Source organism: Sminthopsis crassicaudata, chromosome 6 (assembly GCF_048593235.1).
Source record: "Sminthopsis crassicaudata isolate SCR6 chromosome 6, ASM4859323v1, whole genome shotgun sequence".
Taxonomy (NCBI): Eukaryota; Metazoa; Chordata; class Mammalia; order Dasyuromorphia; family Dasyuridae; genus Sminthopsis; species Sminthopsis crassicaudata.
Window position 1 is genome coordinate 172,588,669 of NC_133622.1, and position 19,458 is coordinate 172,608,126.

General features: G+C 37.8%; 1 protein-coding gene across 4 annotated transcripts in view; it reads right to left on the reverse strand.

The window, feature by feature from the left end:
• AFG2A (AFG2 AAA ATPase homolog A) overlaps positions 1 to 19,458 on the reverse strand; it is a 240,830-nt gene that overhangs the window by 49,753 nt on the left and 171,619 nt on the right. For 3 of the 4 annotated variants that reach the window (XM_074273696.1, XM_074273698.1, XM_074273697.1), the window contains exon 15: positions 8,987 to 9,151. In XM_074273696.1, the coding sequence (XP_074129797.1) occupies positions 8,987 to 9,151 (165 nt within the window). Of the gene's footprint in view, positions 1 to 8,986; positions 9,152 to 19,458 lie in introns of those variants that run through there. The other variant, XM_074273700.1, reaches the window with a different exon arrangement.

The following is a 19,458-nucleotide window of genomic DNA, read 5'->3' on the forward strand; positions in this document are numbered from 1 at the left end:
AACATCTCATTGACAAGAGATTTCAGGTAATCAGAATTACAATCTCCATGTTGCCAGCTTCAGCCCGGCAGCATCTGCTCACTCAGTGTTATCTGTTGCATAAAAGGGAACAGGGAGTGTGTGTGTGTGTGTGTGTGTGTGTGTGTGTGTGTGTGTGTGTTGACAGTGTCATGTGTTACACAGATGGAATAGATATAGCTTTAGGTTACTTACTGATGTCCCTGAAAACAACAAAGCCAGACCACCTTGATCTTGGAGACTAAGCAGGGTCAGGTGCCATTGGTACTTAGAGGGGAGATTGCCTAGGGCAGGAAGCATTTTCCAAACTTTCTTGAAAAATTTTTTTCACATTTAAAACGGGCATCATATTCCTTTCCTTCCTAATAAATGGGGAGATGGTAGAGAAAGGGAGAGAATTTGGAACCGAAAATAAATATTAAAAAATATTTTGGCAATGTAAAGAATTTTTAAAAATTTAATTTGATTTTACTTTCAGTTCTGAATTTTCTTCTTCTCCCACTCACTGATGAGGCAAGTAAAACAAAACCCATTACAGATATGTGTAATTACATATAACAAATTTTTATGACCATATCCAAAAAAGAGAGGGAAATATGAGTGCAAAAGAAAGAGAGAAGGAAGGAAGGAAGGAAGAAAGGAAGGGAAGGAGGGAAGGAGAGAAGAAGAAAGTTGCATTCATTTTGAACTCTGAGTCTATCAGTTTTCTATGTGAAAGTGAACAGCATTTTTCATCATGAATCCTTTGGAATTGTGGTTGGTCATTGTGTTGATTAGAGCTACTAAGTCTTTCAAAGTTGATTAAACTTTATAATATTGTTCTTATTGAATAAACTGTTCTTTTATTTCTGCTCAATTTACTTTGTATCAGTTTATATAAGTCTTCCTAGGTTTTTATGAAAGCTTCTTACTCATCATTCTTATAGCACAATAGTACTCTATAATAAGCATATTCTTCAATTTATTCAGTAATTCCCCAAATGATGAACATTTCCTCAATTTCCAATGATTTGCCAATAACAAAAAAAGAAGCTATGATTATTTTTATATGCAGTTAAATTGTCTTTTTCTTTGACCTCTTGAGCATTATTTTTTCTTTTTAGCAATATTGCTGGGTCAAAGGGTATGCATAGTTTTATAATCCTTTGGACAGTTTCAAATTATTCTCCAGATTGGTTGGACCAGTTCACAACTCTACTAATTCCATTCAGCAACTGTCATTTTCTTTTTCTGTCATGTTAGCCATGGTGATAGATGTAAGGTGGTATCTCAGAGTTGTTTTAATTTGTATTTCTCTAGTGGTTTGGAGCAGAGCTTTTTAAACTTTTTCTACTCGCAACCCCTTTTTGAAACATTTTTTACACATCATGCAAACATAAGTATATAAAATAGATATACAAATTAAACATTTACTGATAATAAATTATAATTCTGTGACATCCACATTCAGTTACATGACTCCATGGGAGGTCACAACCCACAATTTAAGAACTTTGATTTAGAGCATTTTTTTCACATACCTATGTTATAGCTTGTATTTCTTCCTCTGAAAACTGCATATTTATAGTCTTCAACCATTTATCAATTGAATATCAATTGAAGAATGCCTATTTTTATAAATTCTAATCAGTTCCTTACATATCTTAGAAATGAGACCTTTATCAAAGAAATTTGCTGCAAAGATTTCCCCCCTCCCCTGTCTTCTCTTCTAATTTTAAGTGTATTGATTTAAGTACATATGCAAAAACTAAATCAGGTAGCTAGGTGATAGATAAGAGTGCTGGGTCCAGAGTCAGGAAGACCTGAATTCAAATTCAGCCTCAGATACTAGCTGTGCAACCCTGGGCAAGCCATTTCATCTCTGTCTGCCTCAGTTTCTTCAACTTTAACTTGGAGACAATAATATCAACTATCTCCCAAAATTGTTGTGAAGATCAAATGAGGAAATATTTGTGAAGCACTCAGTATAATAACTTCCATACAGCAGGCACTTAATAAATATTTATTCCATACATTTCCCCAAATCAAAACTCTTTATTTTACCTCCTATGAAACTCTCCACATCTTATTGAGGTCTTCCCTTATCCATAGATTTGACAGATACTTTTTCCACGCTCCCCTAATTTACTTATGAAATCACCATTTATGTCTAAATCTTTGGCATACAGAGTGACATGTTATGTTAATATAAGCCTAGTTTCCCATTCTCCCAAAAGTTTTTGTCAAACAGTGAGTTCCTGTCCAAATCACTAGTTTCTTCGGACTTATCAAACACTAGGCTACTGGATTAATTTGCTATTTAATCTGTTCCATTACTCAATCTCTCTATTTCTTAACAAAGAACAAAATGGTTCCCATATTTTTTTCAGCTCATGGCACCCTTAGTGTCTTGGTGATTTTTGCAAGGGGCCCCTAGGCCAAAAGAGACACCTAACAATCCTATTTATTAATTAAATTAGGTCAAAGATGTAAGTGCCCTGTATCACACCCCGAGGGTCCACATATTGGGTATCACATAGCTAGAACAACAGGTACTTTAGGTTTAGGAAGGCAGCCTGGCACTAGAATCAGAAAACTTGGGTTCAAATCCTACCTAATACTTATGTGATTTTGGTCAAGTTATTTCATTTTCCTGGACCTCAGTCTCCTCATGTTTAAAATAAGGTAATAGGACTAGATGGTCTCTATCATTCAGATGTATAATTGATATTTGGCCTAAGCACCTGTGTTTATTCTTCTCATTTGGCTATGCTGTCACTAAAAACAATGAACATGGACAGGCGCCTTTAGCTTATGGCAACATAATAGTTATTATGTCCAACTAATGTATTATATTTTCCATTTTTCCTGCTCTTCTCCACACACAGTCCGATGGAATTGGTCCCAGCTGTGACTTTTATGCACATATGTATTTCTCATTGTTGTTTTCCTGACAGCTCCTGAGACAGATCAGGGCAACTCCATGAAAGAGGAACGAATTGATGAAGGAATAAATAAATAAGTCATAGAACAAAATGACATTTGCTATGAATAATTTTAAAGGCAAAAAAAAAAATCTAAATGAAAGCAAACAAGGTTGCTCATCCATAGAAAGTTCTTGCTTTCTCCTAGAATGAATGAAGTTCTAACTACACATTAATTGCCACATGTTTTTCCATGGGCAAGGAACCACAATCCAGCAGAAGACAATGCCTAAGGGAATCAGGGGAAGGGAGCAGAGAGTGTAGGATGATGTATTATTATGTGTGTCTTTCAAGCCCCACTTTGTAGGTGGACCTCAGTGACAATTTCTCTTCCCACATGGTGACATACTTTTTTCTATGCTGTTTTTTCCTTTTGTGGAGGGCAAAGAAGAATTTTCTGTGATATTCTTTGGGGAAGAGGGGAGTAGAGAAGGACAAAAAGGCTACTGCAATCTCTAGTATCTAAGTTTAGGGTTGGACTATGACACAAAGATATGAGGCAGAAATCATACGAGAGCCTTAAGTTATCTTTGTAAGGTTCAAACCTTACCCTCCTCCAGATTCTACAGAAAGGTATTCTTTCTATAAATCCCCAAGGATAGAAAATATTTTTGTAAATTATAGGCTCCATACCACTATTTTTTTCCCTCACATCACCATTCCTAAAAATAGACAAGTTGTCAACAGCATAGGTCCCATTAATCTTGACAAATGCACATCTAAGTAGAAGGCAAAAAAAAAAAAAAAAATATATATATATATATATATATATATATATATATACATATATCTATCTATCTATCTATCTATCTATATTTAAACTAATTTGCATATTATTTCTAATGGAGAAAGACTATAAGAGAAGTTTGGGTTTTCAGCTGAGTGATCATTTCATTCTGATGGCAGAAAGTGAATCTAAGGGTAGAGTGATCTTAAAGTACTGCTGGGGATGTTCATGAGCCTATGACAAGATGAGAGGCACCTTGTTTTGGAGCGTTCATCCCAAGAATAACAAAAACTAAATTCTGCTTTATTTTCTTGTCTTTTATATTTAAATCTTACATTTTTTTGGCTTTGAGATCTCACCAGAAGGCCCATTTCCAAGATGGTGGGAAGAGTAAGCAATCAAGGCTGAAAGATATGAAGAATACAAGGGTACCCAGAAAGTCATAATGTGGTCAGTGGCCTAAAAAGGGCACGCCCCACCACCTGATACAAAACCACCTCACCAAAGGCAAGGGACCTCTGAAAGTCAACAGGACACAGGAGAAATCCTTATACCAAATATATCAGAGGCGCCTGATAGTAAGATAGTTCTACGTCAGTAATGTGTGATTTCATCCATATAGGAAGTTCCACCATAGGACCACCTTCTACAGAAGGAGATAGTATCTTATCAATAACTTTGTCTCTGAGAGTAGTCTGAGGCTCCGTGGTGGAGGCCCCCAGTCCAAATGAAATGGATTGCTTAAGGATAAATTGTTCTTAAGTGTCAGAGGCAGGATATCTGAACTTGAATCTTGATATTTGAACTTGATACTTGAACTTCTCCATGGAACTTTCTCTATCCTCTAAACTGGAAGGGTGTCATGGACCTCTTAAAATATTTTTGGGAAATACTTCATAAAATATATCAAAATACAAGAAAATATAATATGAAAATATGTTTTTTTAGTTAACATGCAGCTCTTCAGGGCTCATTTCTATTTGGGTTTGATACCACTGAACTCCACTGTATTGACTAACTTTCTAAGTACAAAGACTGAACTGGAAGAGAACCTAGTTGAAATGCTGTGCTATTGTTATAATTTATGTCTTCTCATGATTTTGAGTCATCATTTAAAGAGATAAAGCCAAGTATTTTCTGGGACAATTTGCTCCATATTTGGAGGCAGATAGGTGGTACAGAGCACCACAATGACTCTCAGAAAGAATTTATAATAATAAATAAATAAGGGGCAGCTAGGTGGTACAGTGGATAGAGCATCAGTCCTGAAGTCAGGAGGATCTGAGTTCAAATTTGGTCTCAGACACTTAACACTTCTTAGCTATATGACCATAGGCAAGTCACTTAACCCCAATTGCCTCAGTCAAAATAATAATAATAATAATAATAATAAATAAAATATAATATAAATAATATTATAAAGAAAAAAGATTAAAAGAATGCATCCGGTAAACTAAATAGTCAGCTAAGAGTTTTCCTTCTTCTTTATCCTAAAAGAAGACCAAATCACTCAGAACAGAAATACACAAACATTTGTTTGAACTGCTAGAAGACACTAGCTTTTCTTTTCTCAAGGCATTTGGGGATTAAATAATTTACTCAGAGTCACACAGCTAGTAATGGCTGAGGTCACACTTGAACTCCGGATCATTTTGCAAAGGGCTCTTTGTGGAAACTGCTTCTTAATTGGAAATCATGGGATCATAGATCTGAAACTCTAAGGGACTTCAGAAACCATGGAGTATGACCGTCTCATTTTCCTGAGGGAGGACAAGGCTTGCTAGGAAGTATCTGATGTTGAATTTGAATTTAGGTTCTCCAGTCTCCAAGTCCAGAAAGCTATCTACCTCGCCATCTATATTTTGAACTAAATAAATTATGTACACCCCCCCAAAAAAAAACCTAACAAGTGAGTGGAAGAACTCAACATCAAAAGATATTTTTGCTCCTCAATAAGTCAATAAGCATTTGTTAAGTGCCTAAGTGCCAGGCACTGGGTTATATTCAAATCAAGACTTGTATTTGGTTGGGTTTTAATTCTACTTTGTGTTTCTATAAATACTGACAATATGTTATGGGAAAAAGTTCACAGATAGCAGGCTGAATGTAGTGGAATGTAGTGAATGGAGAAAAAACTCTCCATAGATGTGGAACAAAAAGAAGAAATAGCCCCATGGTCACAACCCTGGGGGCAAAGCAATTGACAGGTACTTATTAAATGGCTGCTTCCACCCTTAGACACTGAAGCTACAAAGAATAAAAACAAAGCAGTCCTTGTCCCCAAGAGACTTTTAATTTATGGACAAAGACAAGTAAATTCACATTATATAAAGAATTACTACAAACTTTTTTCTTTTGGGAAGACGGAGCAACAATAACTAGGAGTAAGAAGAAAGGTATCAACAGGCATAATCATTAATTGAGTTGAATGAACCTTGAAGAACTAGGTAAGGTATGGAGCCAAGGACAGAAACCATTACAAGTAAAAGTAACGTACGGATTTTAAAGCTGGCGAGTTTCAGGTGGTGATATCATTATATCATCACCATTATATCATCATCATTTAATAAGGTTTAGAGAATTCCCTTCCTCTGAAAATATTCTGAATTTATTTTGGATATAAATTCCTTGACTCTATCTATATATTTCCTCCCAAGAGAATATAAACATTGAAATTTCCAGTATTAAGTATAGTGCTTGGCACATAGGAAAATGCTTTTCAAATAAATAAACAGGTAAAGCATCATTAAGGAAAATGTCAAAGTCAACACAATAAACAGTAGTGCCACAATTAAAACTTGGTCTTTGACTCATTTCAGTAGACAATATTGCTTTTTTGTTTACTGTGTATTTAAGAGAGATAATCCTTGGGTGACAGTAGACATTAGCATTACAGATGTAAGAGTTGGAAGGGATCTTAGAAGTCATCAGGTCCAAGCCTTTTCTTTTACAGAGGAGGAAACTGAGGACCTTAGAAGTTAGAGGATTTGCCAAAGATCTTATAATACCATAATATAATAATTAGTAAGGGTGAAGATTTGAATCGAGAGCCTCTGATTCCAAATTCAGTATTATGTCTGCCTCATCATCTCTCTGCTTTGAAGCTTTGTTGAAGTTCTGTCAAGTATGGGGCCAGAATGGTTTTCTGACTTACACGAACTGATGCTAAGTGAAGTGAATAGAACCAGAATACATTACATGGCAACAGTAAGACTACATGATGACCAATTCTGATGGACTTGGCTCTTTTCAACAGTGAAGTGATTCAGGCCAGTTCCAATGGTCTCGTGATGGAGAGTCATGTGTATCTGGAGAGAGGACTATGAGGACTGAGTGTGAACCACAACATAATAACTTCACTCTTTTTGTTGTTGTTTGCTTGCATTTTATTTTCTTTCTCATTTTTTTTTGCATCTGATTTTTCTTGTGCAGCATGATAATTGTGTAAATATGTACAGAAGAAATGCACATGTTTAACATATATTGGATTACTTGCTGTCTTGGGGAAGGAGGGAGAAAAAATGTGGAGTATAAGATTTGGCAAGGGTGAATGCTGAAAATTATCTATGTATATGGTTTGAAAATAAAAAGCTTTAAAAAAAAAGGAACAGTTTCCTCTGGATTCAGGATTACTCCTTCCTCTTCCACCTTTCTTTACTTTAGAAAGGTGCATAATTTCTCTGGTGTGGGTTCTCCAAATACACTTAGAAAGAGTGCAATATTTCTATGACTTGAAGGACTACTTTTGAAAGCAACATGCAGCAAAACTTCAGTGAAGTACAGGGATACCTGCTAAAAAGATTGATGCTGACAGATCTTGAGCTCAGGAATTCTGAGATACAACAGGCAATGAAACTGGACATCCATACTGAATCTGGCATCAGTTTGGCTCTGGAGAACCCCCAGAAGCAGGAGAAAATGGAAGTGGGTATGGCAACAACCTCTCTAAAATGTCTAAAGAAACCAGTCCAAGCAGAAATAGAGCAGATTAAAGCTCTCGTGACAATCAGCAATAGGACCAAGCCCCTAAGTGACTCTTGTACTTCTAAGTTGGTCTAGATAAGAAAATCCAGTCCCCCCCCCCACTTTTTAATAAAAAAAAAATATAATTTTTGAAAAGATCAAAATAAAAAGGAAGCTATTGCATCCAAACATTTTCCTTATGTGGTCAGTCTGGGGATGATTCTTCAAATACAGCTAGGCTGGCCCTCCAATAAGATAGTCTACCATCTTTTGTCAGGCCTGGCAGGAATAATGAAAGCAACCTTCAAGAACTCAGGGTAACCTCCATTTAACAAGGATACATCAGAGAAGACTACAGGTGCAGGGATGGCTTCTCAAAGGAGTAATTAAAAAAGCATTTCATAGGAATCTTTTGTTTCTACATAATGGGTATTTATTTCTTAGCCTACTTTGCCCCAGATGTTTCATCACCTCTTTTCTGGGACCTTCAAGGCTTTTTTCTATTACTTAATATTTGACTTCCATTTAGGGATGTTTTCTCCTGTTCATACTTAGTGTATAATGTTCTATTTAGGGGTGTTTTCTCCTCTTCTGCATTATACTCAGTGTATAATGTTCTTGTGGTTCTGCTTCTTTTGTTCTACATCAGTTCACACAAGTTTTCCTACATTTCTCTGAATTCCTCACATTTTTAATTGAATAGTAATATTCTGTTATATTGATTTAATCATTCCCCACTAAAGGGGCAACCACTATGCTCCCAGATTGTGGTTATTTGGTTACCATAGACTATTATTATGTATATTTAGGATCTCTGTAGGACAGATGGAACAGTATGGAACTCTACAATGGAAAGAGGCAGAGGACCCAGGTTCAAGTTACATTTCTGATAATCACTATGTGTGACAATGGCCACCATACTTAATCTCCCCAGATGCTAGGTTATTCATGTGTAAAATGAGGGAGTTAGAGGAAGTGGATTCTATCCTTTCCCATTCTAGATCTCTGATCCTATTGTCTTAGAACTTCTTTGGGGTATCTACCCTGAAGTAAGATCCTCATTTTTCTTGTATAATTCTAAATTGATAGAGTTGGATCATTTCACAGTTCCACCCATACACATTAGCATACCTGTCTTCCCACAGGCCCTCCAGCAATGACTGTTCCCATTTTTTTAATCATCTTTGCCAATTTGCCTGGTATGAGGTGAAACCTCAGGCTCTGTAGAGTAATTTCAAATATCTTGGCAGTCAACCAGAAAGCCCCCAGTTATTTCCCCATGTTCATTTCCCAGGGAAGAGAAGGCTCAGCTTACCTCAGCCCCTGAGTAGGTATCTGTCTGACAAACGAGTTCTTCCAGGTCCACATCCGGACCGACAGGCTTAGAGGAAAACTGCAACCTGAATATTTCCCTCCTCGTGGCTGCATCAGGTAAGGGGACGTAGATGATCCGATCAAATCTCCCAGGCCGCATCAAAGCCTAGAGCGAACAGAAGACAGGCTGAGCCGCTTAAATGGGAAGAGGACATTCCAGAATCACGGGACTCTATAGGGGAAGTGAGATAAAAGAGCAGATTTGCTGTGAGATGTCAGCTGTGTGACTCTGGCCAGGTCACTCAGCTTCTTCATCTGTAAAGGAAGATGACCATAACATCCACTTCTCAAGGCTGTTGTGAGGAGAATTAAGTTAAAGTGCTATAGACACATCACCCATCACCATCATCTTCATCATTGTTTTTATTATTAAAAACAGGCCGTGATGATGCCTTTTTTAATAGCTGCTTGATTTTGTGCTTGTAAACAGTCTACAATTTAGATTTAAAACAGTAACCTGAGTCTAAGAGAGGTTTAGTAGATTATCCAATGAAAATCTCAATGTAGAAACTTCTTTTGCTGACATAAATCAGTAATCTTTCAGTAATTTGCAGCCTTAGAGTTTCATCTGCAACACCGAGAAGCTAAGTGACCTGCCTGAAGTCACAAAGTCAGTACGTGTTGGAGGCAAAACTTATACCTGGGTCTTCCTGCCTCCTCTATCCTTCACAGCAGGTTTCCTTTCAGACTGGTACGTCATCTTGGGAAAATAATAAATCAAAGGGAAATAATACCATGCATCCAAGTTACATTTTTAATCCTTTAAAAAAAGTCAAACTTCAAATTAGGAGTTCACTAGGCTTGAGTAATTATTAGCAATGGAGGTGAATATCTGTTCTTTCTCAGATGCAAACATTTGCACGGTTGGCATTCAGTTACACAGTGAAGGACTACAGGCCATGGCAATGAAACTCTAGACATGGGGTTTGTGCTGTTCTCATATAATCTGCCTTGTGTAGGAAAGTATTTCTACAACCCGACTCTTTAATGGAACACTTAGCGGCGCTGAGCAGGCAGAAGGCAGCCAGCTGTATGGAGAGTCACTGGGTTTTTGTTGGAGGAAATGGCCTTCAGATGGGCTTAGATCCAGTGGAAATTCACCAACATTTTAAAGGTACAATGGTTGCACGTCTGCAAATGTTACATCTTTCTAGCTCATTGTGCTAGGAATTGTAAAATAAGGAAGATGTTTTTGGACTTTCAGCAACATGGCAATGGCCTTCTAACTGGTTTCATTGCCCTAAGCTTCTGCCTTTTCCTAATCACCCTTCATTCAGTTGGCAACATTATTTCTCAACAAATAGGTAAAAGCTATGTCACTTCCATGTTCACTAAGCTCTTGTGGATCCCAATTACTTCCATCACAAGAAACAAAAAGAAAGCCCTTTGGAGCCTGTCCCTTTCCTACCATCAGAGTCTTCTCATCCATTACTACCCTCCATATATAATTAGCTACTCCATCTCCTGTCCCAGAGGTTCTTACTGCCCATTCCCATCCCTCTTGTAATGGAGAGCTCTCCTTCCTCACTTTATCTTCTGGATTCTTTCACAGTGCAGTTCAAAGTTCTTTTCTAGGAGTTTTCTCCTGGTCCCTCAGCTGTTAGCACCCTCCCTCTGAGATTACTTTCCATCTCCTCTGTATATACTCTGGACCTGGTTATATCCATGTGGTCTCCCCCATTAAACTGTGAGGTTCTTGAAGGGAGTGTTCTTTTTGTCTTTCTGTGTATCACTCCAATTTTCTTAATCTGTATCTGGTCACTGGACTCAGATGGCTCTGGAGGGGAAAGTGAGGCAAGTGATCCTGTATAGCCCTTCCTCATTTAAATCCAATTAATTTGAATGTGAGCATCATCTCCCTGATGTCATGGTCCTCTTTGAAAACAAAGGACAAAAAAAAACAACCTCTTTGTATCACTTGTACTTAGCACAGTGCCTAACATGTAGAAAGTGCTTTTAAAAAGGCTTCTTGATGTGACTGATTCACATATAAAAAAATATGTGATTATTTTCTAATTTCAAATTACAAATATACTGTTAGGAAGATCTTTGAATGTAGCAACAAAACAGACAGAAATTAAGTCTAATCTAACAGGAAGGGAAAAGTGGTAGAATAAATGGACAACCTGCTAAATGTCTCTTCAAAATCTCACTTACAAAACAATCATAGATAATGCTAAACCAAATTCTAAGTAAATCATTTTTCTAGCCCTAGGAAGACAAAATAGAGGTCTGCAGACACTGGGGTGGAAGCTGACTGGGAGCATGGAAAATGGCAATGGTAGAAGCCCTAGGAATACCCAGTGTTCAAGGATGGTGAGGGGACTGAACATCTAGTCAAAGATGCCAAAGGATCCCTGGGCTAGCCCTGAACACAGGATTCAATACTATTTAGAGGCTCTATAACCTATTATATAGTTCTGGGTTGCAGTTCCAGGGTAGAAAAGAACCATTGTGGTTTTGAGGAGGTGAATTAAGGACTAGAGAGCAGATCAGGAAGACAAAAACCAGACTTTTTCCTGGGTCATACTACTTGGAAGTACCAAAAACCTACAGGCTTCCAAATTAAATTACAAAATCTTAGAGCACTATATAAATGCTAGTAGTAGTAGTAGTAGTAGTAGCAGCAGCAGCAGCAGTAGTCTTGTCCCGTTGTAATTAGAATCAAATCCAAGTTTCTCTGTTTAACTTTTAGAGCATTAGACTATCAGGCCTTAATCAGTCCCTGTACCAATAAATGGGTTAAGTGCCTGGAATGAGCTTCCTCCACCTCTTAGAATTTCCAGCTTCCAGGCATACTCATTCATGCAGAACTTTCTACAAGAAGACTTTGCAGAACCTGTCTCCTTTCTAGGTGCTGTGTCCTCTCCTTGAAAAAACCGACCTCAAAAAAAGGACGTCGCCTTTATCTTGTATGATAAATAATGTATAAGTTATCTTTTTATAGAAAAACTGGTTGAATTATGTCCCCCTTCCACCCACTCACTTCAAAAATTAAGGTTTGGATAAATTTTTAAAATAGTGGCCTACATGCTATCATGCTATACTCCTTTAGAATAGTTATCTAGGAAATAGTAAAGTTTGCTGTTGTATTGTTGTTTTACTGAAATCCTTTTCCTATATCCTATCATGGCAGGAGGGTTAGGGTAGGTTGGGGGGGCAGAACCTGAGCTTTAAAGTGTTTAGTTTTGTTTTTTCCCAGTGAGGTTTTAAACCTCCTCTACTAAAGTGATATTTCTCTTTTTACAGCTTTCTTGCATTACTTTCATTTCTTTTCCCATTTTAACTCTTATTTGATTTTTATAAATATTTTTCCCTTTTAAAATTTCTTTCTTTAGTTTTTTTCTAGAGATTCTTGTTGAACTTGATTCTAATTTGCATTTTTCTTTGAGACTTTATAAAGATTTTCAAGTCATTATTTTCTTCTGAGTTCGTGTCTTGAGTGTCCTGGTCACCATTAAAGTATTGTTGCTTTTTATGATTAAGAAAAAAATAACATCTCTATTGCCTAAAACCTACCTCTAGTACTTGAAAGGGTATCCCAATCTATTACTTTTTTCCACAATCCATTTAACTGTCTAGATCAGGGGTTTTTAACTTGGGATCTATGAATTCATTTAAAAAAATATTTTAATGACCATATTTCAACATAATTGATTTCTCTTATAATCCTAGGAATTTTATTTTAGGCATTTTCAAACATTACTCTGAGGAGGGAACTATCATAAGCTTTGCCAAAATGCCAAAAAGGTCTATGACACAAAACAGGATAAGAATCCACAGCCCTAGACTAAAACTCCTTTCCTTGGCCAATAGAGCCCTTCATATATTGTATCCCCCTTTTGGAGTATGGGATCCACAAGATGAGAGATCACTTTATTTTTACATCCCTATCCCCATGTCCCAGCATTTAGTGGACTGATTAATGGAAACTTTTAAGTTTTTACTTCAAAGAGGGCACTGAAAAGAAGAAGGACAAAGGAGGGGAAGGGAAAACGTAAGAAGGGACAGGGAGGGGAAAAGAGCTAGATTGTGAATTAATTCTTGGAAATCCATATTAGTGAGCTCTGTGATAGCCAGAGCTATCTTTTGTCTCTCTATGTATCCTCAGCACTTAGCAAAGTGTCTTGCATATACTCTTACTTAACAAATGACTATTTATTGACTGACTGAAAGGAGGTCTAATAACTGGAGGATCAATAATTGGGAATAAAAAGAATTGGGTTCAACACTAACTGTGTGATCTAGGGCATACCAGATAGGATTAAATATCCCTTGATACTACATGTCATACTTGTCTCAGGGTTTTTAGGAAAGCCAAATGAGAAAGTGAAAGGCAGCATGGTTGTAATCAATAGAGCTAGTTTCAGAGTGATCCTGGACAAGTCAGTGACCTCCCCTTGCCCCTGGGCAATTCCCTAATACTTTAAGATATCATCTGCTTCCTTCTCCAGAAGTTCTCCAAACCAAGAAAAAACAACCAGGTCTGGCAACTATTCTTATCCCTTTTAACACATTTGGAAAAGTCCAGAAATTATAGGGTATTTTTAAGCAACCATTGTCCGTGTGTGACTGTGTCTGAGGGTGGAACATGGACACCACCTCCATTGTTTGCTTCAGGGAATACTGCTCAGCATGACATCCAGTTTATTTTTAAAGTCACAGCTGACCATGGGCGATGCAAGGTGAATTCTAGTCTGCTACAAATATTGCCTGGTGAGCTGGGCTGATGGCCAGTGAGGCTTTTTCCTGCCTGATCTTGTCAGTGAAAGTTCGGCTGAAAAATAGTAGGAAAGGCAGTTTCCTTCCTGAGGAACCCCAATGGTGCTAACACCCTTCCTAAAAGTTCTTTAAAAAGACTGTCCTGGTCTATCCAAGCAGAGAAAAGCAGCCTGATTGAGGAGACATCCCCCACTGGTGAAGAAACCATCACATGCAAACTCACACTCCAGCCCTCTCCAGCTCTTCTGTCTGCTGGCTGGGAGGAATCAGGTATGGGAGCTGTAGAGCTCCAGTGGAAAGAGAACCTTGACCAACGAAATTCTCACTCTAGTCCTTCATGAAATCTCAGCACCTCCTACAAACTCTGATAAACTAGAAGGGCCTTGTAACCTCACTTCCAAATGCCAAATTTTACTTATTAGGAAACTGAGGCATAGGCAGATTAAAGGAATCTATTTGTCTTGGTTTCACAGATCCTTTTTTTTCACTGAGCTGCTTCTAAGGAGCTTCCATTGAAGGAGAACAGCATTGACTCCAGAGAGAAGAGAATGTCTTCTTTGGAAACATGGTACAGATAGGGAATGCCTTCAGGAGCCATTCAGGAGCAAAAGCCACCTGCTTCATTCACTTTATGGTCCAAATTATCAAAGCAGAACAGACTACAAATCAGGCCAGTCAAATAATCTCCTTCCCTTAACGGAGCCAACAATATTTACAACCAAAATTGAATCTGTCAAAAGAGCCTGTAATTCATAGCCATTAGACTGAAGCAAGAAGGGAACTGGGGGTTCCCAAATGAGTAAGTTTATGGGGTTCAAGGCCAATGGGTACAGAAGCATTTCCTGTGGTGGTGACGTTCAAATGCCATGACTTAAAACAACTACCTGACTGACCTCTTTCTCACAGCTCATTATTCAACCACATCAAATGGCTAACACACCCAGAATGGCTTGGACTTCATAGGACGTTTTTCAGATCTAAAGAAGGGGAGAATGATGACTTTTTGGGTTTTTGCCATCATGGAGGCCAGGGTGATTTCCTTCTTCAGCAATGGAGTTGTATCCTTTCTAACACCTCATATCAGTCAGGGATGGGAGAAAATGGTGGCAAGTGGGCTTTGGAGGGGTTCACCACTATCAACAGATGATCGTTGTTAACAGGGCATGACGAATATAATAAGATCTCATGGAAAATAAAGTTATATAAAGAATATGGATCATGACCAATGGCTGATAATGTGCAAATCTTTGGCTTCATATGAAATCAAATTTTATAAATATCTAGGATAACAATAATGTTATTAATTACAATGCTCATAAGCCATAATATTTCCATTAAATATTTCTAAATGGTATGAAGTTGTGATTTTGAAGATCATGCCTGTGGAGTTCAAGTCCTAAAAGTCCCGACCAAACTAGAGAACTTTGAATGTCCAATGATGGGCTATTTCAGCCATCTGAGGACCAGTTCTAAGTTTGAAGAGGCTCACTGCAAAGTTGATGAATTTAGTGATGTAATGTTACACAACTCCCTCAAACTGTAAACTGATGGATATGGAACTGGGGATCTGTTTTGTTGAAGGGAGTATTCAGACAGATGTAATCACTTATTTCCAAAGTCTTTAAGTATACCATGGTAAAGGTATGACAGCATAAAGGGAAAAAGTTGGGAGATGAGATCCAAGAAAAATGCCAGGCAAAGCACTTATGCCCTCAGGCATCTCTCTGTAAATATATAGATACACAAGCAGCTAGTTGTGCAGTGGTTAGAACACTCACTAGGCTTGGAGTCAGAAAGAACTGAGTTCAAATTCCGCTTCAGACACTAGCTGTGTAACTGTGGGCAAGATGCTTAATCTCTGTCTCAGTTTTCCCAACTATAAAATTGGGTACATAATATAGTACCTGCTTCCTAGGCTTGCTGTGAGGATAAGACTTATAAAGCATTTTGCAAACCTTAAAGCCCTATATTAATATAATATAATATAAATTTCATTAAATAATATTAATAAAAAGCATGGCCTTTCACTATTACTGCTACTCTACTACTGCTATTACTACTATTACTTCTACTACTACTAAGTATGAGTAAAAACCAAGATGAACAACACATCAAGGCAATAAATAAGGCCTCATAGAGATCATGGGGACTGAACAGAATGGAGACTAGCTTCAGGGTAGCTAAGAAAGTAAATAGCACATTGAAGAGAAGGAGAAGAGGTAAAAATTAGGGAGGGAGAGGAGCACGGTACATGAACAAGTCGGATGTTTGTAAGGAAAGACAGGATTCAGAAGGGGTAAGGATGGCATATGAAGGCTGACAGAGAAGTGAAACTGTCATCGGATCATACTCCCCATTATTCGAACAGAGAGAAGCAAGAGATAAGGGTGCTGGGAAACTGATCACAAGCTTGGTCTAGGAGTGTGATATAATAGTGATGGGAGATTTCAATGATCAGGGCATCTGCCAAAGCAGAGCAACTTATGGTTCCTTGTCTTTCCTTCATCAACAACTTCATTCTTTCAAAGGCAGAGGTGCCAAGAGGGTGAAGTCTTTTCTGGCCCTGATTCTCAGGTTGAGTAAGGCAAAGGGAGATGGAAAGATAAATATTATACTCAGATAAGGGAGCCCTAGACTATCCAAACGGAGGGCTCATGTCCAAAGGAGGGACCAAGAGCAGGAGCAGCCCTGGGAATAGACAAACTACCACAGGAGCGGAGGAAACTGACGCCCTGGGAAGTGACAGTATCTGATGGAACACATAGTGAGGTCTCGAGAAGGGGGACAGGAGCTGGGCTAGTGTCATAAAGTCAGGCACGGGCACATGCAAGGCCACAGACAAGTCCGTGAAAGAGATGTCTTCCACGTGTCTTAAACAACTGTAGAATTCATTTGCTGGCCTAGAGATGGGGTAATTTTTTTCTTTTCTTTCTTCCCAGCTAACCAGGGCTATCCATCACGTAACGGGGGAACTTCCTGTTTTCAAGCAGCCGAGGAGACCTGACGTCCAACTCAAACACTGAGCTTGGCAAGAGACCACTGTGCTGAGAGATGCCTTTAGAACCATTTCCCTGTCCCACCTGAAGGCTCAATGTAAAAGGAGAGGGGGTTGGTTCCCGCCCCATCCCACCTTCAACTGCATCAAGGAAGCAAAATACCATGACCGCAACAGCTGGATGACAAAGGTTACTGGAGCTTTGACAGATGTTGCTGAATAACCCCAGAATGACATGGGCAAGGGGGAGGGGGGAAGGCCTAAAATGAAAATAAAAACTGAACTCCACCCAAACAATACATGTCTTTACCAGAAATACAGAAAGCTGTAGCAAAAAAGTCAGTCACAATAGGTAACCCAGCCCTTTTTGTAGCTAATTTGGGTCACTAGCCACTTGCTAGGCAGTGAGGTAAAGGGGAAGAAACATTGGTCTAAGTGTTATAAGACTGTGCAGTTCTAGGTATGTCACTTCCTTGTCCTATGCCTCAGTTTCCTGATCTGTACACCAAGATGACATCATCTGCCTCACAGGGTTACTGTGAGGGAAGTACACTGCAAATTTTATTTGTAACCTTTTAAGATTTTGTGAACCTTAAGTAAAAGGTTAGAAAAACAGAACCCTGTTAATAATTAAATTAGCAGGGTAGAATAGAGTAGTTTACAAAATGGTCAACTTATTTTCAGTGACTTAAAACATGGACTTGATTTCAGCTTATTCCATGGCACACTCTGGCTACAGGTCATTGTCTTTTAATTTTTTTGCATGTTCTTTTGATTTAGGACAGTTGTGTTTGGTAAATGGGATGACAAGAGACTTTCTTGGTTATCAAGATTTTCAGCATGAGACAAAGGGTAGGGATAATCGATTTTTATGCATGGCAACTGATGCTTGACAGTTCACAGAATCACTGAAGCATAAGATTTTGAGTATTATGGAAAGAGCTACAGAATTAAAGTCAGGGTGTGACCAGGATTGGAGACTCACTTCTCAGTTAAGCACTTCGAAAATGTCAGGCACCATTTAAAAAAGGGCCAAAAATTGGTGTGAAAACATAGAATAGCTTTTTGTTGTGGGAAAAAAATGGGGAGGAAAAAAAAAAGTCAATGTCCTTAGATGGCTCAACAAGTTGTGGCTCATCCATGCAAAGGATACTACAATGTAATCAGGACAATAAATGCTTGTTAATGGGAAGATTTACATGAACTAATGCAAAGTGAAGTAAGCAGAAACAGGAGAACAATGTAGATAATGAGTACAAGATACAAAAGCACACCTCCCTTCATTACAGAAGTGGAGGACCTAAGTGCTATCAGATTGGATGGAGTTGTTGGTTAATTTTTTTTCTCTTCTGGATTCCTTACTTCTAAAAAAGGGACAATCAAAATAGTTGTAGATGTAGATATAGACAGACATTGATATAGAGAAAATAAGTGACACATAAGTGCATCACATAAATGCACTTATAAACATAGCTATATAGACTAAGATATAGTCACAGACATAGGCAGAGATATAGACAGATATTTGCCATCTAAATCTCAGAGAATCATCTCAAGATTTGAGTAAAGTCCTGATAGGCAGGCAGATTTTTTTACACAGTCAAAAGGACTGCTTAATTCTCTTCTTTGCAATTAGATTTTTATTTACAGAAACAAAACTTATTCTGGACACAAACTAGAGCTCCTCTCTTGAATTAACACTAGATCTTTTGCCTTCCCCTATTTGTTAATGATGCCTCTAAAAGGCAACTAATTATCTCTGATAAGTTTATTATGTTTGAGGTGGGAGTATGGGAAGAAACAGGAAATGTATCTATTTTTGACCATGATGCAATACAAAGACTTCTGAATTATGTGACCAAGAAGATGGAAGACTAGACATATACTCATATCCTTATGACCTCTCTAATATCCCCCAAAATGGACCTTTGTGCAACAACGATGGAGCAGTTTCAGCTGTCTTCATAATCTTGGACATCAAGTACACAGCAAGGTAAAAACCCAATTATCTAACAACAGAGACGATTGATAATTTCTAACTCCTAATGCATTACTCAACATCTCCCCTGACCACCACATTCTGGCAGCAGGCACATACACACATATATGTATATAAGCACACAAAGATACAGATCTACAAATACATGAATATCTATAAACATACATAAATACATATGTGTAAGACTATATTATGCTTATTTCTTCTTGTTATCTATTTCTCTAGAGGTGAATAGCATCATCTTTCACATATCCAAGCCTTTTCATGTTTTTCTATGTCAACACACTCATTTCCAAGGCCACAGCAGTATTCCAACCCAATCATACTGTATATGAGAGATTGTCTATGAAAATTTCCCCCCATTTTTCTGTATTCTTTCTATTCTTGGCTGCAAAGATTTTAATCATACAAGAAAAAAATTAATAAAAATGATCATTTTGCATTTCAACAATGTACTCACCTTATAATATAGGTTAGGATCTGATACTACTGAATCTCTTCCTTTATATCTTCCCTACCCCCTCAACCCCTAGTTTCTTTGTTTTAAAAAAATTTGTTATTATTTTTTTCTAACTCAGTAAAATTTTTAGTAATTTAATTGGGATATCATTACATAAATAGATTGATTAGGTTAAAGATTGGTTAGGTTAAGTTGTCATTTTTTACTGAGGAACAATAAATATTATTTCAATTACTT